The sequence below is a fragment of the Aotus nancymaae genome, unplaced genomic scaffold (genome assembly GCF_030222135.1).
Source record: "Aotus nancymaae isolate 86718 unplaced genomic scaffold, 86718_ANA_hifiasm-v0.15.2.pri h1tg000076l, whole genome shotgun sequence".
In the NCBI taxonomy this organism is placed as follows: domain Eukaryota; kingdom Metazoa; phylum Chordata; class Mammalia; order Primates; family Aotidae; genus Aotus; species Aotus nancymaae.
In genome coordinates this window covers 5,439,099-5,462,019 of record NW_026988491.1, presented here as the reverse complement: position 1 = coordinate 5,462,019, position 22,921 = coordinate 5,439,099, and the positions used below count along the sequence as shown (strand labels likewise).

Below are 22,921 nucleotides of genomic sequence, written 5' to 3'. Positions count from 1 at the left end.
CACCCCGCCCAGCAGGGTTACATTTTTAATGCTTACATTTTAGCTAGAACCTAGCTGAACTATACAGAAAAATAAAATCTCCAGGTAGCCTTGAATTAGTAACATTGTAAAGAGTTTTATCTCAACACCAGTAGAAAAGTCAATAGATTTAAAGCAGGTAGAAAAGGGAATCGAGAACTTAGAAGACTCTATATGTTAACTCTATAATTGCAGGTTAACCATTTGAGCTCTGAATTTTCCTTGATGTAATTTGCCCATCAGTTTAAAAATGTGCCCAAAGCCAGGCCATAATATGTAGTCAGCTGGAGTTCAAAAAAAGCTAGCATGCCTTTGAACTTACCTTGTAGTTTTTAAACATGTAAGCTGCCAGGGTTCTTGAAGGTGGTTGGCTAGAGACTGTCCCTTTAGAACTAAGGCATCCTGGGAAACAAGAGCAAAACTCTTAAAAAAAAAAAAAAGAACTAAGCCCTCCCCCGATAATTGCACTTCCCTCACCAGGTGACCCTTTCAGGTTACTCTCAGCATAAGCACTCTCACAAAACCTTATGGACCAGCTGAGTCTGAGCTGATTACCCCTCCAGCACCACGCTTAAGGCCAGGGTCCACAAAATTCCCTCCATGGTCTGAATGGAGGAAATCACGAAGTCCCCCTTTAAGCTCAGGGCTGACAAAGACATTCCTTCCAAGGTCTGGATACAACGAACTGGAACCAGGCACTGGCAAGGAGCTGGGAAGGACTGGGCAGGCCCCTGCCAATGCAGGGCTGACAGGGAAGGTCCCCTCCGGGGTCCACCAATAGAGGGAACCAGCTGGGAAGATATAAAGTCTCTCCAAGATCTTTTTTTTTTGAGACGGAGTCTCACTCTGTCACCCAGGTTGGAGTGCAGTGGCGCAATCTTGGCTCATTGCAACCTCCACCTCACCGGTTCAAGCAATTCTCCTGACTCAGCCTCCCGAGTAGCTAAGACTACAGGCACCTGCCACCACGCCCAGATAATTTTTTGTATTTTTAGTAGAGACGTGGTTTCACCATATTGGCCAGGCTGGTCTCGAACTCCTGACCTCGTGATCTGCCCACCTCAGCCTCCCAAAGTGCTGGGATTACAGGTGTGAGTCACTGTGCCAGCCAAGACGGCGTCTTGCTCTGTTGCCCAGGCTGGAGTGCAGTGGTGCGATCTCAGCTCACTGCAACCTCCGCCTCCCAGGTTTAAACAATTCTCCTGCCTCAGCCTCCAGAGTAGCTGGGATTACAGGTGCATGCCACCATGCCCAGCTAATTATTACATTTTTAGTAGAGATGGGGTTTCACCACGTTGGTCAGGCTGGTCTTCCTGACCTAGTGATCCACCCGCCTCAGCCTCCCAAAGTGCCGAGATTACAGGTGTGACCCACCGTGCCCGGCCTCATTTCAACTGTGTAATTGCTGGGTTTTAGATTTTAGCTTTAAGGTAGATGATGCAAGTCACACAGTTCAAAACAAGTATTCACCAGTGCTTAACGTCTGTCTCTACATATGTGAGTTCTAGGACCACGGCCTTGGGCAAGGTCACATTCACATGAGCCTCAAATTTAAACTTCGGAGGTCATGTCCAAACGAAATTTGGAATTTGGAAAAAAGGGGAAAAGATTTTTAAAAAATTTTTTAAATTGCATCTACTGCCAGACCGCACCACCTCAAGGTGGTGTGACTATCTGTATAAATCTTGGAATTACTCTTTGAGGAACACTTACAGAATTTATGTATACAAATTAAAAACTTGAATATGTTGAATGTACATTTTATTTATTTATTTATTTTTGAGATGGAGTCTAGCTCCGTCACCCAGGGTGGAGTGCAGTGGCAAGATTTCGGCTCACTGCCACCTCCGCCTCCTGTGTTCAAGCGGTTCTCCTGCCTCAGCTTCTCGAGTAGCTGAGTTTACGGGCGGGTGCCACCACAACCGACTAATTTTTGTATTTTTAGTAGAGACAGGGTTTTACCACGTTGGCCAGGCTGGTCTCGAACTCCTGACTTCAGGTGATCCGCCTGCTTCGGTCTCCCAAAGTGCTAGGATTACAGGCATGAGCCACTGCGCCCGGCCTTGAATGTACGTTTTAAATATGCCACGAGTCCACCACTAAGGCTCAGAAAATGTAAGTGGCCTCTTGGGTCTCTAAACCTCCGCGAGGAAAAATGTCTTCCTTTTTTCTATTTTTTTTTTTTTTTTTAAAGCCAGTCAAATTTAGCAGTGGGGGGTTGTATACCAACTTTAGTGACACTAATGTTAATAAGTTCTGATAACCCACTACCATCGGACCAGCCCCTTTTTTCTATTTTAGCCGCATAACAGCAAATCAACTGAAGAGAACTCGAAGTCGCTGGGGAACGAAGCGCAGCCTCACCTCGCGCCACGGGTGCCGCTTCTCAGCCGAGCCAACCAAGTTCTGACGACGCTTAGCAACCGTTACCTTGACAACGCAATCCCATCACGCACCACGGAATGTGTTGCCCCTCTGCATCCCAGAAGGCACTGCGCTGTCTCTAAGCCTTCCGCCTCTCTTCGTTCCAACATGCAACGAGGCGCACAATCAAGGACCGTCATCAGGAAGATTGCACAAATGCCTGTATATTCATGTTTGTTTTAACATTTAAATCGGGTGTAACTGATTGTAAGCGGAAAAGATCTGGAAAGAGTAGTCTCACTATTTTTTTTCAGTGTATAGTTTTAAGTTTTGAGGAGAAAATCCCCATCTTTCCCTGGACTTATACAGGCATCTCATTGGATAGCCCGCGCAAACTGACGTTGTTGGGGGGGGTCCTTGGCAGGGCACGTGCGGGAGGAAGTGGTGCTGTCTGTCCGCGCGACCCTAGTCCGCTAGTCAACGTGGAGCGATGGGAGGCCTTGAGAAGAAAAAGGTGAGTGGGAAAGACGGTGGATTCCCGAGGGGTGGGGTGCGGGGGCGGCGGAGCATGGGGGTCGGCTCTTTTCCCGGGCTCCGCCTCTCGTGGAGACTGGTAAGACAGGATCAACGCGACGGCAGTCAGCTGCGAGAAGGGGTCCGAGGATGGGCAAGGATGGCAGTACTCGTTTAGTGAAATCCGAGAACGAACTGTAGAGTTCTTTCTGTAGAGAGGATTGTGAAACAGTTGAACTTAACAAGCGTAACTTCATTCCTAAAGCAGGCCGAGCTGTGGGACGACTATTTACCAAAAGGCTGATAAACATTACGTAGCGTTCACCGTTGTTGCACCGTCACATTATTTGGTTAGTGTTGTCTTGGAAGTTCTCTTTTTCAGCGAAATGGGAAAGATCAGAACATTTTGGATGGGTTCTGGGGCATGGGAGTGCTTAGCGAGGGAGCCTGACAGGGAAACCAAGTACCAAGACCTGTAGGCAGGAAAGGCTTGCTGTGTGTAAGGAGTTGGAAGTACATCAGGATGATTCGGATGTAAACCAAGAAAAGAATGGCATCTGGTAAGATTGGGGTAGGATAAGTATTGTATCGTGCAAGGCCTGTAAGCTTGGGTTTTATTCTAAGTGCAGTCCTAATAGTGTAGAGCTTGGATTTTATTCTAAGTGCAGTAAGAATCAACTAAAGGAAGAGTAACAGGATCACAGTTTTTCAGGGAGTTCTTATGGATATATGGAGAATCGGCTCAGTGACATGAAAGACTGGGAAGGGAATGGAAATGAGGAAGATATAGTTGGCTTAAGTGCTTCTTTCAGAGTGAAAGTTTCTATTGCCAGTGTTTTTAACCCAACAAACTATTGAGTATCCAGTGCTAAGACGGAAAACCTACCCTTGAATTGCAGATGTAGATACGTAACAAAATCGTTAGGATTTTTTTTTTCTTTTTTGAGATGGAGTCTCACTCTATCACCAGGCTGGAGTACACTGCAACCTCCACCTCCTGTGTTCAAGCGATTCTCCTGGCTCAGCCTCCCCAGTAGCTGGGACTAACAGGCCCAGCTAATTTTTGTATTTTTAGTAGAGACGGGGTTTCACCATGTTGGTCAGGCTGGTCTCGATCTGTTGACCTTGTGATCTGCCCACCTCAGCCTCCCAAAGTGCTGGGATTACAGAACTGAGCCACCGCGCCCGGCCTACAATTTTTAAAAGCTGGGTTTCAGAGCCAGAATCAACAAAGATGATTCTTTGTTGTGGGAAGGATTGTCCTGTGTGTAGTTGGATATTTGGCACCATCCCTGATCCTCTATCTACTGGATGCCAGTAGCACCCAGCAACCAAAAATGTCTCCAAACATTGCTGAATTCTCCTCCTCCCAGCACATACCCAGGGAGTAAAATAACCTCATTGAGAACTATTTATTTCTTTAACGTTTAAAAGGATAAGCATGGTGACAGAGGTAAGTGTAGCATAGAGCAATTGAAAACACTGTAAATGAAAACTCAACTTCTTAAGGCAGCCTGAAACTCATCTTTATATCTCCAGGACTTAGCATGGGCCTGATACCCGACAGACAATTAACGAATGTCTAAAGGAAAGAATGAATAAAGGGTATGTTTCATGACTGTGATGTTACTAGTAAACATAACCCCAGGAGACTAACTGGTTTGTCTCTTTAGAGCTGAACCTGGCCAAAGAGGCCCCTGCTGTCTTAGCCCAGAGATCTTGTTTGAAAAGGACAAGCTTGTTAACTTGCAGGGTGTTTGTTGCAGTACACTGCTCGTCTCTGTCTAGGGATACAGAGGTGTGAGGGATACGGAGATGTGTGGGCATGAGGCAGCATCTTAGCACCACAGGCATCCAGATGGTTACACAAGACAATACGCTGCTTGGGGGCAGGTAGAGACCAGGCGTTTTGTCTTTATTGCCTTCATAGCATCTAGTTTAGTGCTTTGAACGTGATAGAGGACCTTTTATTTCCTGTTAAATGAATGAATGAATGAGGAAGGGGAGAAGCTGTATGGCTTAGAACATGCTTTTTCAGCCAGGGTAATATCACCTTCAAGGGAACAAAATTGGTTGAGGGGCAGTATCTTAGATATTACAATGGTTGTGGCCCCCCCAGGGACCACATTACATAGACAGATCTGCAGTATATCTCTGGTATTAACATTTTCTGGGGCTGTGGGGAAGAAAGAGTTATGGGTGAGGGAGGAAGGGGGTGTCTAATAAGTCTCCTGGTGGTGGTGAAGAGGTTATAATGAAGAAAAGGAGGGAGAAAGATTAGGAACACCGGCTTAGCTGCTAGGCACTCAGGCACTGGACTCAGACCTGAGTTTCAATACCAGCCCCAACTCTTTTTTTTTTTAGACAGGGTTTCACCGTATTGGTCAGGCTGGTCTTGAACTCCCGACCTCAGGTGATCCACCCGCCTTGGCCTCCAAAGTGCTTGGATTACAGGCGTGACCCACCACACCTGGCTCCAGCCCCAACTCTTAAAAAGTTATGTACTTGGCCAGGTGCTTACGCCTATAATCCCAGCACTTTGGGAGTCCGAGGTGGGCAGATCACCTGAGGTTGGGAGTTCAAGACCAGCCTGAACAATATGGAGAAACCCCATCTCTACTAAAAATATGAAATTAGCCGGGTGTGGTGGTGCATGCCTGTAATCCCAGCTACTCGGGAGGCTGAGGCAGGGGAATCACTTGAACCTGGGAGACTGAGGTTTTGGTGAGCCCAGTTTGCACCATTGCACTCCAGCTTGGGCAACAAGAGTGAATCTCTGTCTCAAAAAAAAAAAAAAACCCCAAGGAAACAAATAAAATAAGCTATGTGCTTTTTAAGAGTTGCACAGGTTTACTTTATGAGTCTGTTTTCTCCTGTGTGAAATGGGGGTTCTGACAGCACCTACATCACACGGTTATAGGGATTAAATGAAATGTGTGAAAATCACTGATTGTAATGGCCAACATTTAGAGCTGGTGCTAAGCACTTGGCACAGCCCCCATCCATAGCAGCCTCACAGTCCTCAACATCATGCAAATGTATGTGTTCCCTATTCTGACAGCTGCAAGTACAACCCAGGAGAGCTCATCCAGGCAGGTCAGCTCCTTCCCTGCATCATTTCCTCTCCCAGATTCATCTCAGCCACTTATCCAGAGTGATAGTTGCCTCTGGAACTAGGCATGCCCAGAGTTTGATGTCAGTCACTGCAATCATTGCTAATGGAGAATTGTTTTTTTCCTCTCCAAGTATGAACGAGGCTCAGCCACCAACTACATCACCCGGAACAAAGCCCGGAAGAAGCTCCAGCTGAGCCTGGCTGACTTTAGGTGAGCTTGGAGAGAAGGGGAATATAGAGGGACCTCGGGAAGCCCGGGCAGTGCAATTGTATAGAAAAAACTCAGCTGTATCCCTGTCTCAACTGAGTTGCCATTCCTGTTCTGGAATTCTGGTATTCCATCTCTTTCTCACCTGCCCTTGCTTTAGTGAGTTGTGTTTGCCAGGTGTGGTCCAATGGGAAATGGAGGAGAACTGAACTGGATCGTCAGGATGGGCCAGCTGGGCTGGGCTGGGTGTATGCCATCCATCCCTCCCTTCTGGCAGAAAAGACCCCAATCCTGCAGCTAGGGGTTCTCATTCCTTATAGAGTCAAAATCAGACTTCACTGTGGCCTGTGGGCCCTGCCATCTGTTGGTCCCTGGCCTCCACAGCTCACCTGGCCCACTTTTTTTTTTTTTTTTTTTTTTTTGAGGTGGAGTCTTACTCTGTTACCCAGGCTGGAGTGCAATAGGGTGATCTCAGCTTACTGCAACCTCCACCTCCCAGGTTCAACCAATTCTCCTGCCTCAGCCTCCCAAGTTGCTGGGATTACAGGCGCTAGCTACCATGCCTGGCTAATTTTTTGTATTTTTTTTCAGTAGAGATGGGGTTTCACTACGTTGGCCAGGCTGGTCTTGTACTCCTGACCTCAGGTGATCCGCCCACCTCAACCTTCCAAAGTGCTAGGATTACAGGTGTGAGCCACCATGCCTGGTCACCTGGCCCACTTTTATTCCTTCAAACACACCCAGCTCTTTCCAGCCTTCTGGAATTTGTCTCTCTTCTTAGAATGCTTCCCTCTTCTTTATGGCTAAAATGTTGTTATCTCAGCAAGGCCTTTTTCAACTCCCCCAGCAGAAAAGGGTACCTTCCTGTTGATCCCTGTCAATATCCCATTTGCTTCTTTTCTGGTGTTTGACTCTCAAGTCATCCTTTTGTTTTGGTTGGGGAATTTGTGATTGTCAGACTAGTATTTGAGGTCTCTAAGGACAGAGACCCCATGTTCCCATTTACTGTTGTTTTCTAGGCCCAGCTGAAGCCAGTGTCCCTCCACCCTTACTGACATAACATATGGCTTCTGTCTTGCAGGCGGCTGTGCATTCTGAAGGGCATTTATCCCCATGAACCCAAACACAAGAAGAAGGTTAACAAGGGTTCTACAGCGGCCCGAACTTTTTACCTTATCAAAGACATCAGGTTTCTCCTCCACGAACCCATCGTCAACAAGTTCCGGGAATACAAGGTGAGGCCTGGGCTCTAGGGTCTGACAGGTCCTCATCGCAGCTCTGTGACCCACTAACTAACTGTGACCTTGGGCAGATTGCCTATCCTCTCTGAGCAAGCCTGTACAGAGGAGGAAGTCATTCTACCTTAAAGGGATGTCATGAAGATTACCCGAGATTACAAACAGGCAAACTCCATTTTTTTGTGCTTTGCTCTATGAGTTTTGCAGATATTTTGTTTTTTGCAAATTGAAGGTTTGTGGCAACCCTGTGTCAAGCAAGTCTGTCAGCGCCATTTTTCCAGCTGCATGTGTTCCCTTCATGTTTTTGTGTCACATTTCAGTAATTCTTGCAATATTTCAACCTTTTCCATTATTGTGATATCCATGAGGGTGATCTGTTCTCAGTGGTCTTTGATGTTACTCTTGAAATTGTTTTGGGACACCATGAACCACACCCATGTAAGACAGCCTACCATTTGATGTTTGTGTGTGTTCTGACTGGCTGTTCCCCCATCTCTCTGCCTCTCCTCGAGCCTCCCCATTCCCTGAGACACAATATTGAAATTAGGCCAATTAATAACCCAACAAAGTCCTCTTAAGTTTTCAGGTGAAAGGAAGAGTTGCATCTGTCTCTTTTTAAATCAAAAGCTAGAAATCATTAAGCTTTATGAGGAAAGCATGTCAGAAGCCAAGATAGTCCAAAAGCCAGGCCTCTTGCACCAAAAATGTAGCCAAGTTGTGAAAGCAAATGAAAAGTTCTTCAAGGAAATTACAAGTGCTACTCCAGTGAAGACATGAGTCATAAGAAAGCTAATCAGCCTTATTGCTCATATGGAGAAAGTTTTGGAGATCTGGATGGAAGATCAAACCAGCCACAGCGTTCCCTTAAGCCAAAGCCTGATCCAGAGCAAGCCCCTAACTCTTCATTTCTTGGGAGGCTGAGAGGGATGCGGAAACTGTAGAAGAAAAGTTGGAAGTTGGCAGAGGTTGGTTCATGAGGTTTAAGGAAAGAAACCGTGTCCCTTACATCAAAGAGCAAGGTAAAGCAGCAAGTTATCCAGAAGATCCAGCTGAGATCATGATGAAGTGGCTACACTAACCAAAAAGATTTTAATGTAGGTAAATAGTCTTCTGTTGGAAGAAGATACCATCTAGGACTTTCATAACTAGAGAGGAGAAGTCAATGCCTGGCTTCAAAGCTTCAGAGAACAGGCTGACTCTCTTGTTAGGGGTTAATGTAGCTGGTAACTTTAAGTTGAAGGCAATACTCAATTATGGCAAAAATCCTGGGGCCCTTAAGAACGATGCTAAATATACTCTGTCTCTGTTCTGTAAATGGAACAGCAAAGCCTAGATTTCAGCACATCTGTTAACATCATGGTTTACTGAAATTTTTTTTTTTTTTTGAGACAGAGTCTAGCTCTTCTTGGCCAGGCTGGAGCACAATGGCACGATCTCAGCTCACCGCAACCTCCGCCTCCTGGGTGCAGGCGTTTCTCCTGCCTCAGCCTCCCAAGTAGCTAGGATTACAAGCATGTGCCACCACACCCAGCTAATTTTGTATTTTTAGTAGAGATGGGGTTTCTCCATGTTGGTCAGGCTGGTCTCGAACTTCTGACCTCAGGTGATCCGCCTGCCTCCGCCTCCCAAAGTGCTGGGATTACAGGTGTGAACCTGTGGTTTACTGAATATTTTAAGCCTACTGTTGAGACTTGCTGCTCAGAAATAAAGATTACTTTCAAAACATTACAGCTCATTGAAAATGTACCTGGTCACCCAAGAGCTGTGATGTACAAGGAGATTAATGTCATTTATGTGCCTGCACTACAGCGCCCATTCTGCAGCCCATAGATTAAGGAATAATTTTTACTTTCTTTCTTTCTTTCTTTTTTTTGAGGTAGAGTTTTTTTGTTGTTTGTTTTTGAGACAGAGTCTCACTCTGTTGCCCAGGCTGGAGTGCAGTGGTGCGATCTCAGCTCACTGCAGCCTCCACCTCTTGGGTTCAAGCAGTTCTCTGTCTCAGCCTCCTGAATAGCTGGGGTTACAGGTGTCCCGCCCGGCTAATTTTTTGTATTTTTAGCAGTGACAGGGTTTCATCATTTTGGCCAGGCTGGTCTTGAACTCCTGACCTCATGATCCACCTACCTCGGCTTCCCAAAATGCTGAGATTACAGGCGTGAGCCACTGCGCTCGGCCTTTTTTTTAACTTTTAAGTTCAGTGGTACATGTACAGGTTTGTTACATAGGTAAACTTGTGTCTTAGGGGTTTGTCGCACAGATTATTTCATCACCCAGTATTAAGCCCAGTATCTTTTAGTTATTTTTCCTGATCCTCTCCCTCCTCCCACCCTCCACCCTCCACCCTCTACCCTCCACTCTCCACCCTCCATCCTCCATCCTCCCTCCTCCCACCCTCCACCCTCCACCCTCCACCCTCCGTCCTCCAGTAGGCCCCAGTGTTTGTTGTTCTCTTTGTGTCTATGTGTTCTCATCATTTAGCTCCCACTTTTAAGTGAAAACATGCGATATTTGGTTTTCTGTCCCTGTGTGCGTTTGCTAAGGATAATGTCCTCCAGCTCCATCCATGTCTCTGCAAAGGACATGATCTCGGTTTTTTTTTATGCTGCACAACAAGCTTTTCATTCTGCAAATGGAAATCGTTAACTACTCAATTACCATAGGGAGAGCAGAAACCTATTTATTTATTTATTTATTTATTTTTGAGACAGTTTCACTCTTGTTGCCCAGGCTGGAGTGCAGTAGCGAGCCTGGGCCGAACCCACGTTCAGTTGACTAGCCTCCACCTCCCGAGTTCATGAGATTATCCTGTCTCAGCCTCCCGAGTAGCTGGGATTATAGGCACCCACCACCACACCCAGCAAATTTTTTTATTTTTTAGTAAGGACAGGGTTTCACCGTGTTGGCCTGGCTGGTCTCAAACTGGTGACCTCAGGTGATCCTCCCAAAGTGCTGGGATTACAGGTGTGAGCCACTGTGCCCGGCCAGAAACCTATTTATACCAAATGCAAGGAACTGAAAGTAGACTGCTGCTTCTGCAGCCTTTGACTGCAGACCCTTGGCTGGGAGGAGTGGAGAGGACTGGGCAGCAGCTGAGGCTGGACCTGGTTTGCTGCTGAGTTTTGCAGCTCGTAAGCTCACCGGGTTGAACGCGGACCTGTAGTAGGAGATGACTGTGGCAGAGCTGCTGCTTATAATCCCAGCAGAGGCAGGCTTTGAGCCTCGGGCACTGCAGGCTGAGCCTCAAAGGAAGTACTTGGAGGGAAGAGGCCAGTTTGGAGGACCTGGCCCCAAAACAGGCCTCAGTTGCATTTTTCTGGGTGGCTCAGTGCCACACACATACCCGTAGCTTGTTTCATGTCAACATAGTCTGATGCTGGGAACGGGGACCAGCCCTTCTCATCCTGTCCGTGGCTGGTCCCTTGGCTTCTGTTCTCAGTTGAGAAATAGAGCTGCTTTGCTGTGCCATCCTCCCATGTAAACGTGTAGAGTTGGGACACCTGTGCATCGTCAAGAGGCGAGCGTGGTCTGGCTCTGCTGGTGCTCCTTGGAGTTGGCTCTTTTGTACATCCTGGGCAGAGGGGTTGGTGACACAGGCACATAGCCATGGCCAGCTTCAGGCGGCGTGAGAGTCCTTCTGCCCTGCGTTTCTGTCTTCCCTGGAAGTTGTCCAGGAGCCCTGAGCCTCAGCGTCAGCGGTCTTTTATTTCCTTCCAGGTGTTCGTCCGGAAGCTCCGGAAGGCCTATGGGAAGAGCGAGTGGAACACCGTAGAGCGTCTGAAGGACAATAAGCCCAACTACAAACTTGACCACATCATCAAGGAACGGTGAGCGGGCTCTCCTCAGAACGCCGCTGTGTCTTCACTAAATGCTGGTCTCTGCCCTAGCACTAGCGATACAGTAGGGAACAGGACCAAGACCCTGCTCAAAGAGCTTGCATCTTTTTGAAGGACACAGACCAAAAACAAAGCTAACCAATTACTAGAATGATTATAAGGTCTGTAGTTACAGGCTTGTCACAGGGGTCTCTGAGGGGAGGCGTTTGAGCCAGCGGAAGCACAATGCAGGCAGAGGCCGTGGCAAGTGCAAAGGCCCTGTGGTGGGAGAGTCCCGGGGCCCCGTGGCTGCACGTCGGGTACCTGGTAAGACCCGGGAGGCATGGCGAGACACCTCTGGCCTGAACTGCTCCTTGCCCAGTCTCCTCAGACATCCCCCTCATTCACTGGCTAAATCAGCAATTTTTTCTTTTTTTTTTTGAGAAAGTGTCTTGCTCTGTCTCCCAGCTTGGAGTTCAGTGATGGGATCTTGGCTCACTGCAACTTCCACCTCCCAGGTTCAAACAATTCTCCTGCCTCAGCATCCTGAGTAGCTGGAATTAACCACCACCACGCCTAGCTAATTTTTGTATTTTTAGTAGAGACAGGGTTTCACTATGTTGGCTAGGCTGACCTCACGTGGTCCACCCACTTCGGCCTCCCAAAATGCGGGGATTATAGGTGTGAGCCACTGCACCCGGCCTAGATCAGCAATCCTTTTTTTTTTTTTCCCTTAGTAGAGAAGGAGTTTCTCCATGTTGGTCAGGCTGGTCTCAAACTCAGCCTCAGGTGATCTGCTCACCTGGGCCTCCCAAAGTGCTGGGATTACAGATGTGAGCCACCAAGCCCGGCCTAAATCAGCAGTTTTTAATCAGCAGTGATCTTGCTTCTTCAGTGGACATTTGGCAATGCCTGGAGACTGTTGGTTCTCACGACATAGATGGATGTGCTATTGGTGTCTAGTGGAGAGTGACCAGTGATGCTGCTAAATACCCTCCAGTAGTCTCCCACGACATTGAACAGTCTGACCCCAAATGTCAGCAGTGGCAAAGTTCAGAAGCCCTGGGCTGGTGAATGTCTGTCATCTTTGGGGACTGATGGCCCAGGAACACTGAGCTCTAGAATGGCTGGCTGTGGGCTGTCACAGGAAGAGCCCTGGCCTAGGAGCTAGACAGCGGATATTCCCACCGCAGCTGTGTGGCACATGAGCTGAGCGGCCAGGGGATATTTCCTACCCCAAGCAGGTCCCCATCTCCATCAGAGATGATGGTAGTTGCTGTCCTGCCTGTGATGCACAGTGTTAGGTGAAATAAATGAAAACAAGCCACACACAAAAAGCAGGTGCCTGGATTTATACCCACCCCAAGTGTGGCGGTGTGGTTGTGGTGTTCTCATTGCACACCATCCCCAGCTCCTTAGCTAGGGCCAGAGCTTAAGAAAGAAAAACAGTTGGCCCAGAAATGCTGGTGCTGTTTCTACAGAAAGCCTGGGTTCTTGGTTTTGTCTGTGACGTGGAGTTAGGAAACTTCAAGGCACCAGAGGAGGCCGATGGAGGCTGCCACCACTGCACTCAGAAACCAGACAGCCGTCCTGCTGCTCCGTGAGAGGTCCCTGCAGGCCTCTCTTCCATCTTGGCATGGGTTTGAAGACCTGGCAGACTTCTCTTGACTTGTAGCAGTGACTGAGGCCATCTGGGGCTGGAGGGACCTTGGTAGTGTCTGGTCTCATGAATTTTGGAGTCCTTTTTCAAATAGCAGCACCCATTTTTTTATGTTTTACCCCTGCTGCCTCCCCCACCCCACCCAGAACCTAGTCTTCAAAAGGCAGCTGTTTCTCCTTGAAGACTGGGTGTTTGGAAAAAAGAAAATAGAAAAAGTAACAAAAATGATTTTTTAAAAGGTAGCTTCCTGGAAGGCAGTTCGGATGCCAGTATCTCTGGCAGCTGCTCTGGCTGCGGGAGAGAGGCTTGAAGCTCTGTTGTCCATTTGTGCCCAAGGCCTTTCTAGGGAGCTGCAAGAGCCCAGTTGTAAATGAGCAGTCTGGGTCACTGCTCAGAACGGGACTGGAATCTGGGTGTCGTTACTTGTGGTTCCGTGTCTTCTCTGTGACCCATGCCTCTGTCCCACAGCAGGGCAGCCACACAGTGGTGGGTCCTGCCCAGGGTGACTCCTCCTTGTTGGCTTCGTCATTTACCATAGGATTCCTCAAAACACGTTCTGCTCTGGCTCTTCCTGGACCCAATTCCCTGGGTCTCACTGGTTCTGCCAACTAGACAGAGGTCCAAGGGATGAGAGACGTGGAAGACATAACCCACACCGGCGACCTGGGGCCAGACCACACAAGTGCTGCTGTGGGGAAGCAGCCTCCACCCCACCCTGCTCCGCTAGGGCACCTTCTCAGTTTCCCATTTTCCATCTTGGACCTCCTGATAGAGTTTCTGTGCACTAAAGTTTCCACCTTCGAGGGGCATTACGCTTATTTTTGTTGTTGTCTTTTTTTTCCCCCCTTTTTGTGGAGAATGGGGTCTTGCTATATTGCCCAGGCAGGTCTCAAACTCCTGGGCTCAAGCTGTCCTTCCACCTCTGCTTCCCTGTGAACTGGGATTACAGATGTGAGCCACTGTGTCTGGCAAGGTTCCACCTCCGAAGAGAGAGCCCCTGACTCCGTCTCCCTTCATGCACCACAAAATACGTATGTGGGTCAAGCCTGGGTCTTTGGTGAGCAGTGAGTGTCTTGAGGACCCCCATCAGGACTTCTCTGGTCCTCAGAGCCGAGTGGCCACATCCTGGTTAAGTGACTCCTCCCAGGTGCTGTGGTCAGCTGTGGGGAAGCTGCTCCTGCCAGGTCAGGAGGTGGCCGTGGCAAGGCCTGGCTTAAACAATGGGGCATCTGGGATGGGAGAAAGTCAGGGGTCCCCTTGGCACCCAGGCCAAATGAGTCCGATGTGCTGCCCCACTGGCCACACAGGTACCCCACGTTCATTGATGCCCTGCGGGACCTGGACGATGCCCTCTCCATGTGCTTCCTCTTTTCCACCTTCCCACGGACTGGCAAGTGTCACGTGCAGACCATTCAGCTGTGCCGCCGGCTCACCGTGGAGTTCATGCACTACATCATTGCCTCCCGAGCCCTGCGCAAGGTGAGCCTGGGGCCGCGCGGCAGGCACCCCACCCCGCCCCCTTTCCTGCCACCTGTGGTCCTCACCTGGCTGTCTCCTCCCCTCCCCCAGGTCTTCCTGTCCATCAAAGGCATTTACTACCAGGCCGAGGTGCTGGGGCAGCCCATCGTGTGGATCACTCCCTATGCCTTCTCCCATGACGTGAGTGTGCCTGTGGGGAGGGGAGGGGCTCACATTGCTTCCTACACAGATACAGGTGTGGAGGAAGGGGGATTTTGGTGTCTGCAGAGTCTAGCAAGTACTGGGTTCCCAACTGCTGATGGAGGTGGGCCGAACAGGGCAGGGAATGTGCCACAGACGGCTTCCTCATTGAGAGTGGGAGCCTGAGCCAGCTCCGTGGCAGCACCTGCCAGCTGTGTGTGCTTGGATGTGTTCCTTTCACCCCTCTGTGCCTCAGTTAAGTGTCTATGCCCTTAAGAGTGCCTGGGGCTTGACCTTCTAGGGGCCCAGTGAGCAGCGAGAGCAGCTGCCAGGGCCATACCCAGCCTGCACACCCAGCATGTGTGGTGCCACCATGGGAACAGTGACGGAGCCCTGCCCTCATACCTACTGGTGTCCTCATCCCTGCATTGCTGCTGGTAGCTGCTAGACCTTGGCCAAGTGGCCTTGCCTCTGCCTCTGCTTCCTGCTCCCCGCCTGTGCCCCACGGGACTAGAGGACTGGGGGAGGGGAGACGGTGAGCACAGAAGAAGCACTTAGTATGCAGCACTATTTCTTGTTTTCTTTTTCTTTTAAAATAGAGATAATGTCTCACTACATCGCCCAGACTGGTCTCGAACTCCTGAGCTCAAGCTGTCCTCCCATCTCAGCCTCCCAAAGTGCTAGGGTTATAGGTGTGGGCCACAGAGCCCAGCCTTCTTATCTCTTTGAAATCCTGGGCATTGTTGGCAGGGATCCGCTAAGAGAAACCCTGGTTTTGCCCCCTCGTGGAGGCATCATTGGCTTCTAGTGCCCCCAGGTGGTGGAGCCAGGCTCTCCCGCCTCCCTATGCTGGTAGCCTGCGTTTAGCCCACCTTTCTTGTCATCGAGTGGGAACTGGCGCCTTCAGTGGAGAGCAGCTGGTCCGGCTGGCACAGTGGCTCTGCTGCCCAGATTATCAGGGGCTCCAGGGGGAGCTGGGGCTCTAAGCGCCCCGGGCTGTTCCTCATGATCCCTCGTGGGTGGGGTTGCAAGGGCCGGAACCTACCCTGACTGGCTGCCTGGTGGTGAGGCTGTGGCCTGTTTGCGGGTGAGAGGCAGGCTTGGCTCCCAGCAGTCCCTGTTCCCACTCCCCCTGGGACAGGCGTGGGTGGCCCTTCCTTCTTCCCTTCCCTAGCCCTCCTCTCCTCCTTCCTTCCTGCCTTCCTCTTGGCCCTTCCCTCTCTCTGATGTCCTGCCCCCATGCTGCTCAGACTGGTCTTTGTGTGTCCTCGCCGATGGTGAATAGGGCCCTGTGGTGGGCCAGCCTCCACACAGCTGGCCCTGGGGGAAGGGAGCCGGCCACCCATTCCCTTTCCTCCCCGGCCAGCTCACCGCCGATGCTTCCTGTCAGCAGAGGGGGAGGACTGGCACTAGGTCGTAGCAGAGCCCAGTGTGCCCCTCCTGTGAGCAGCCAGGGTTGGGCTTATAGCTGTGGAACTCAGTGTGCTTATAGGGTCGGGGTCTCCCTGCCCAGTGCTAGGCTGTAGGAAATGGGGTTAGTCCCCAGATGTGCCCATCAGAGGCCCTCACAGACTCTCATGGAAGGCTGGAGGTGTGAGTGGGGGGACAGGAAAGGCTTCTCTTGGCCCTGAGCTCCCACAGCACAGGTCACTGCCTGGCAGCAGAATAGCGGAACAGCTGAGAGTCAAGGACACAGCCAGCACCTGTGGTAATCACTACTGATTTTCACATTGCTCAGAACATCCTGCCACATCCTGGGGGCCAGTTGGGCCGGCCCAGCCTCATGGTTTTAGTGGGGGGCCAGTTGGGCCGACCCAGCCTCATGGTTTTAGTGGGGGGACAGTTGGGCCGGCCCAGCCTCATGGTTTTAGTAGGGGGGCCAGGTGGGCCGGCCCAGCCTCATGGTTTTAGTGGGGGGGCCAGTTGGGCTGACCCAGCCTCATGGTTTTAGTGGGGGGCCAGTTGGGCTAACCCAGCCTCATGGTTTTAGTGGGGGGCCAGTTGGGCCAGCCCAGCCTCATAGTTTTAGTGGGGGGCCAGTTGGGCTGGCCCAGCCTCCATGGTTTTAGTGAGGGGCCAGTTGGGCTGGCTCAGCCTCCATGTTTTGGGGGGCAGAACCGCTCAAGAGTTGTGGTGCATCTTTCTGGGCCTCAGTTCTTTGTCTGTTTTGCCCTATTAATTGCTCCAGGGCAAAGATGACACTTCCATGTCCCCTGCAGCTGGGCTGCCAGCTGGTGAGGGCAGCTCTGTGCCTTCACCCTGAGCAGTAAGTAGTTTGTCTGCTGGCTGTTTCCCAAGAGCTCCCTGGGGGCTGAGCCAGGCCAGCTGCCAGCCTACCCTGGACCTTCAAGTCATGCCCGAGGTGGGTTCACTCAATTCTGAGTGTCTGTCCTGAGGCTCAGAGGCAGGACTCAGTGGATGACCTAACCCCTGTGCATCCGTTGCCCCCGCTGGGCCAGGCCTTCCCAAGGCACCTTAGTCACCCAAGGTTTTGCCAGCCCCTCCCCTGGGCTAAGGATGGTGCTGGGAGCGCTGCCTTCCTGGCACTCACAGGCTAGCCCAGGAGCAGACAGGCAGCAAAGATTGTGGGCTAGGTGATGCAGAAAGTCTCTTTCCACAGGTCAGGGAAAGGGGCCAGGCCAGGGAAAGTGGCCTCTCTGAGTGTGAGTTAGACCTGAAGGAAGTGGGAGAGCTGGCGCAGGGAGGAGAGGACCAGCCAGTCCTGGGAGTAGCGGGGACCAGGATCCCTTTTCTCACTCTTCTATGGGGGTCTGGCACTGACTTCCAGGATGGCTCTAACCCTTGGGACTCCATCCAGAGCCTCACTTGTGGCTGGAATGCCCCTGGGTGGGAACATCCATGCCACCCCCTCCCTAGGGCAGCACCCTGAGGGCAGGGCATTCTTAAGGAGCTTGGGGTCCTTGGGTCGGTCCTCTGCTCTGTGGGTTGTCTGTTCCTCCTTTGCCCCCATCCTTGCACCCACACTGCTGAGGCACCTCTGTGTTCACCAGCACCCGACAGACGTGGACTACAGGGTCATGGCCACCTTCACCGAGTTCTACACCACCCTGCTGGGCTTCGTCAACTTCCGCCTCTACCAGTCGCTCAACCTCCACTACCCCCCGAAGGTAGGACCCCAGCCCAGTGCCTTCTGCTCACAGTGCAGGGCCACAGCCCTTCTCTGTCCACACCGAGGCAAGGGGCTGTGGCTGTCCTCTGCCCCCTGACCTTCCCCTTGCCTACTAGCTCGAGGGACAGGCCCAAGCAGAGGTGAAGGCCAGTGAGGACACCTACGCACTGGACTCTGAGAGCTCTATGGAGGTGAGAAAGGCTCCAGGAGCGTCAGCCTGCCCTTGGAACCCACACCCGCTGATGTCCAGGACTGTCACTGCTGCCCCTCCCCAACCTGGCCACATGCCCGCACAAGGTCCCCCACTGCAAGCAGCCGCCCTGCAGTCCCCTTCTCTCCTGTAGAAATTGGCGGCCCTCAGTGCCAGCCTGGCTCGCGTGGTGGTGCCTGCCATGGAAGAGGAGGCCGAGGTGGATGAGTTTCCCGCCGATGGGGTGAGCACTGCACTGCCCTCTGGTAGCGGGGCTGGGAGGAGTCATACGTTGGGGGTTTCCAGCTTAGGGACATTTGCATCCTATAATCAGGTGTTATTTGACATTCAAAGCAACTGAGCAGAATGGACTGAATTGTCATGAGAGTTTACATAGGAGGCAACAGAGCTTGGGAGTGGGGCCTTGGAGTTTCCTTTCAAGGCAAGATCCAGGATCTAGAAGGAAGCTGGAGTGGGCGTTACCTCCAGCCCTGGCCCTGCCGTCAGGGTGGGCCGGGGCAGCCCTGGTGGTTCGAAGCCCGATGCCTTTCTCAACAGGAGATGTCGGCGCAAGAGGAAGACTGCAGGAAGGAGCTGGAGGCGCAGGAGAAGCACAAGAAGCTTTTTGAGGGTCTGAAGTTCTTCCTGAACCGAGAGGTGCCCCGCGAGGCCCTGGCCTTCATCATCAGGTAGGGAGGCTCAAGGGCCTGCTGACAGTGTTGGTTCGGCCATGCTCTGGTCTGGGTCCTGCCCTGGTGCCCATCGGTAGCATTGGGATGGCATCAGCTTCCACTTCTTATGAAACAGTGTGTGGAAAGTGCTTGGCACTGCACTGAGCACGTAGGAAGCACTCAGCAGAGGGAGGAACTGCCGTCATTTTATTACCAGCTTAGCACAGAAGGATGGGCAGTGAGCAGATCTCTGCTGAGCCAGGACTGGAGGGTCCTGGGATGAGAAGGGGGCAACTGTGTCCTAAGAGGCTGAGTTTATGGGCTGGGTGGCCAGCAGGTTCCAGGGAGCCAAGTCCCAGGACAGGCAGCTCATGTCTTCTTATCCACGTGGCTCTCCCTGTCCCTGCAGGAGCTTTGGGGGGGAAGTGTCCTGGGACAAGTCTTTGTGCATTGGGGCCACTTACGACGTCACAGACTCCCGCATCACCCACCAGATTGTCGACCGGCCTGGGCAGCAGACCTCCGTCATAGGCAGGTAGGCCCCCAAGCTCCTTGTCTGGATTTCTGGGTGTCCGTCTCAAGAGCTCTGCGATGCGATGGGACCTTGGGTGCCCTCTGTGACTCATTTTTGCATACCACTCTGCACTAGGTGCTACGTGCAGCCCCAGTGGGTGTTTGACTCAGTGAACGCTAGGCTCCTCCTCCCCGTGGCAGAGTACTTCCCTGGGGTGCAGCTGCCCCCACACCTTTCACCCTTTGTGACTGAGAAGGAAGGAGATTACGTCCCACCTGAGAAGCTGAAGCTGCTGGCTCTGCAGCGGGGAGAGGACCCAGGTGAGCAGGACGGGACTGGGCTGGCCTTGGTCCCGGGGCCCAAGCTGGCTGTTTGCCGTGGCTGCCAAGGTGGAAAGCTTCAGGGAACAGGGAGTAGGAGCTGAAAGCCCTTAGAAGTCACCTGTGGAGGAAGGCTTAGGAGAAGGGACATCTGCCTCCTGCAGTCAGTTATTTGACGTTCAGGATAACTCAGCAGAAGAACATGCTGAGCTGTCATCAGAGTTCACATTGGACGCAACAGACCTCAGGACTGGGGGCCTTGGAATTTCCTCTGATGGCAGCTGGGCTGTGGGGAGGTGCCAGAGAGGGCCACAGTTGGGACAGCCCTGAACTGCCCATGGCTGAAGACGGCAGGGTCAGAGAGGATGGGTCCTGGACCAGTTGTCACCCTGCCAGGGAGACTGCAGGTTCCCAGGGCATTCAGAGGTCATTGGCTGTCCCTAGGAAACCTGAATGAGTCGGAAGAAGAGGAGGAAGAGGACGATGACAACAAAGGTGATGGTGATGAAGGGGGAGAAAAAGAGGAAGAGGAGGAAGATGCAGACGCTGGTTCAGAAAAGGAGGAGGAGGCCCGGCTGGCAGCCCTGGAGGAGCAGAGGATGGAGGGGAAGGTAGGGCGAGCTGCCCTGGGGGCTCAGCCTGGGAAGCAGCCCCGCTTGGTGTCTGTCCTGGCCTAGAAGGGCAGGAGCTGGAGGACTGTTGAGGTCAGAGGGACCTGCCCTCGCAAGCACCCTCCTTGTGTCCCCAGAAGCCCAGGGTGATGGCAGGCACCTTGAAGCTGGAGGATAAGCAGCGGCTGGCCCAGGAGGAAGAGAGTGAGGCCAAGCGCTTGGCCATCATGATGATGAAGAAGCGGGAGAAGTACCTGTACCAGAAGATCATGTTTGGCAAGAGGCGAAAAATCCGAGAGGTGAGTTCCTGCCACCTGCCTGAGACCTAGGTGTGGCCACCGGACCCAGCTACACAGGTGAACTTAGGCAGCCTGGGGCTCTCCCAGCTTTTTCCTGAGGTTGCCTGCCTGGCCCCAGCGCGGGTGTCCTGGTACTGCCAGCTCCACACAGGCTTTCCTTAGGGCTTCTGTCCCACCCAGCATCCTGCTTCCCGAGTCTGCTGGGCTCTGCCAACAGGGCCTTCCCAGCAGACTCAGGGACTATGGGGGGCGGCTTTTGTTAAGCTTCTCTCTCTTTTGTTTTTCCTTGTTCATAAAGCCATATATGCTAATTAAAAATACAAACTCCTGCACCCAGAACCCTGCGAGGAGTGATGCCGAGTGGCTCACAGCCCTGCCCTTGGAGTAGAGCAGCCTGTGTTACAGCCGCCTGTAGTTAGTTCCAGCCTCCAGGTTTCTCTTGTGCACATAATGACCCATGTTTGGGAGGTCGTGCTAGAGACTGTTTTGAGGTATAATTTTTTTTGTTTTTTGAGACAGAGTCTTCCTTTGTCATCCAGGCTGCAGTGCAGTGTCGCAGTCTCTGCTCACTGCAACCTCTGCCTCTCAGGTTCAAGCAGTTCTCCTGCCTTAGCCTCCCAAGTAGCTGGGATTACAGGTGTGTGCCACCCACACCTGGCTGATTTCTGTATTTTTAGTAGAGACAAGGTTTCACCATCTTGGCCAGGCTGGTCTCGGACTCCTGACCTCAAGTGATCCACCCACCTCGGCCTCCTAAAGTGTTGGGCTTAGAGGCGTGAGCCACCGTACCCGGCCTGAGGTGTAGTTTTCATTTAACCGTAATATGGACTTCTCATCCAATACCTAGCCTGTCCCCTGTGATGGGTTTAGATTGTTCTCCAGTTTTAGTCATTCTCAATAACATCCCTGAGCATGTTCCTGCCCACCTCTGAATGATTCTGCAGGCTAAATTCATAGAAGCATAATTGCTGCAGTTTTGAAATAGTTATTGTCAAATGGGGCTGGGCATGGTGGCTCACGCCTGAAATCCCAGCACTTTGGGATACTAAGACAGGAGGATCACTTGAGGCCAGGACTTCAAGACTAGCCTTGGCAACATATTGAGACCTTGTCTCTACCAAAAAAAAAAAAAAGGGCTAGGCGTGGTGGTGCACACCTGTAGTCAATCCCAACTACTCCAGAGGCTGAAGTGGGAGGATGGTTTGAGCCCAGTAGTTTGAGGCTGCAGAGAGCTATGATCGTGCCTCTGTGCTCCAGCCTGGGCAACAGAGGAAGACCCTGTCTCTTTAAAAAAATCAAAACGATGTCAGATGACCCCAGAAAGAAGGTTCTTCCTGTTGTACCCCTTTCCACCAGCTCCTGCTGAAGGTTCCAGTGGTGTCTGGCTTTCCCAGGTGGAGTAGGGAAATGGGACAGTTGCCAAGGCTCCTTCCAGCTCTGGGAGTTTAGGATTCTCTTGTCTTGAGATTTGTGGGCCCATGAAATAATGTCCAGGCAAGGCTAGGGCATGTTTTCTCACCATGAAGTGGGTCAAGTAGATCTTTTTCCTACGGGAATTTGCCTGTGACCTTTTCTGGAAGCTCTGCTTTTAAGGGATAGCCTTGAGTTCGGTGCCCCCAACCCTCCCTTCTACATACCTCAGGCTGACCTTCGCCTTCCCCCTCACAGGCCAACAAGCTGGCGGAGAAGCGGAAAGCCCACGATGAGGCGGCGAAGTCTGAGAAGAAGGCCAAGAAGGCAAGGCCGGAGTGAGTGCTGGAGGCCCCTCAGGGCTGAGGCCAGCTCCTAGCAGCTGAGCGTGGCAGAGGCAGGCCAGAGGACCTAAGCGTGATGGACCAGAGTCACTTCTCTTCTCCTTTCTCCAGCCAGCCCTGATCCCTCATGCTCTCTGGCTGGGCCACTGGGCAGCCCTGGCCCTCCCTTGGATGGAGCTGCCCTGCTGGTACCTGAGCAGAGAATAGGCCTCTGTGCCCAGCCTGATTCTGTGCTCCCAGGAGCCAGTGACATGAGCTGCAGGGGCCCACCCAGCCCCTTACCTGCTGCCCCTATTCACCCTGGCTTTCCACAGCCCCCTCCCGCACAGTTGGACCCATGAGTCTTAGGGTGCTGTGATGGGGTGAGAGTGGGGGGAGCATTTGTTATTAAATGACTGGACTTTTATGCCAATTGTATTCTGTGTCCATGAGCCTTTCTGGGGTTGGAGGAGGCCCTCCTAGCGCTCTGTGCTGCAGGCTGGGCCAACCTGGGTATTTACCAAGATGGACTTCAGCACGGCTCACAGCTCTCTGGATGTCCAAGGACCCTCCAGGTCCAGGGGATCCCAAAGGTAGGTGCAGAGGTTCTGGGCCTGGGCTCTGCAGCCTGTCTGACCTTGGTTCACATTCTAGCCCAGGCACTTTCCCTCTGCATCTGCTTCCTCACATGTCAGTTCCCGGTAGAAATTCTGGTCTTTGAGCCGGGCTCGGTGGCTCACACCTGTAATCTCAGCACTTTGGGAGGCCAAGGTGGGTGGATCACCTGAGGTCTGGAGTTCGAGACCAGCCTGGCCAACATGGTGAAACCCCGTCTCTACTAAAAATACAAAATTGGCCAGGCGTGG

General features: G+C 51.8%; 1 protein-coding gene across 2 annotated transcripts; it reads left to right on the top strand.

The window, feature by feature from the left end:
- Positions 1 to 2,683: 2,683 nt before the first annotated feature.
- On the top strand, positions 2,684 to 22,488 carry PES1 (pescadillo ribosomal biogenesis factor 1). 2 transcript variants are annotated; one of them, XM_021665678.2, is made up of 15 exons: positions 2,684 to 2,896; positions 6,142 to 6,221; positions 7,300 to 7,453; positions 11,171 to 11,280; positions 14,236 to 14,407; positions 14,498 to 14,587; positions 17,599 to 17,715; positions 17,834 to 17,908; positions 18,062 to 18,151; positions 18,466 to 18,596; positions 18,988 to 19,113; positions 19,228 to 19,412; positions 19,857 to 20,023; positions 20,164 to 20,322; positions 21,991 to 22,488. In XM_021665678.2, exons 1-15 carry the CDS (start codon positions 2,873 to 2,875, stop codon positions 22,072 to 22,074), a joined length of 1,764 nt encoding a protein of 587 aa, XP_021521353.2. In that variant the 5' UTR covers positions 2,684 to 2,872; the 3' UTR covers positions 22,075 to 22,488. The 2 variants fall into 2 exon arrangements, with proteins under 2 accessions (XP_021521353.2, XP_012326800.2); XM_012471377.2 differs by having other exon boundaries at positions 2,696 to 2,896; positions 20,161 to 20,322.
- The last annotated feature ends 433 nt before the right edge of the window (positions 22,489 to 22,921 follow it).

What these genes read in the sequence shown, in the direction of transcription:
- PES1 (XM_012471377.2), top strand. Translation starts at nt 2,873, where the DNA reads ATGGGAGGCCTTGAGAAGAAAAAG. An exon ending in CCTCCCGAGCCCTGCGCAAG is followed by an intron (nt 14,408 to 14,497) that starts GTGAGCCTGGGG and finishes CCCCTCCCCCAG; the next exon opens with GTCTTCCTGTCCATCAAAGG. An exon ending in GCCCTGGCCTTCATCATCAG is followed by an intron (nt 18,597 to 18,987) that starts GTAGGGAGGCTC and finishes CTGTCCCTGCAG; the next exon opens with GAGCTTTGGGGGGGAAGTGT.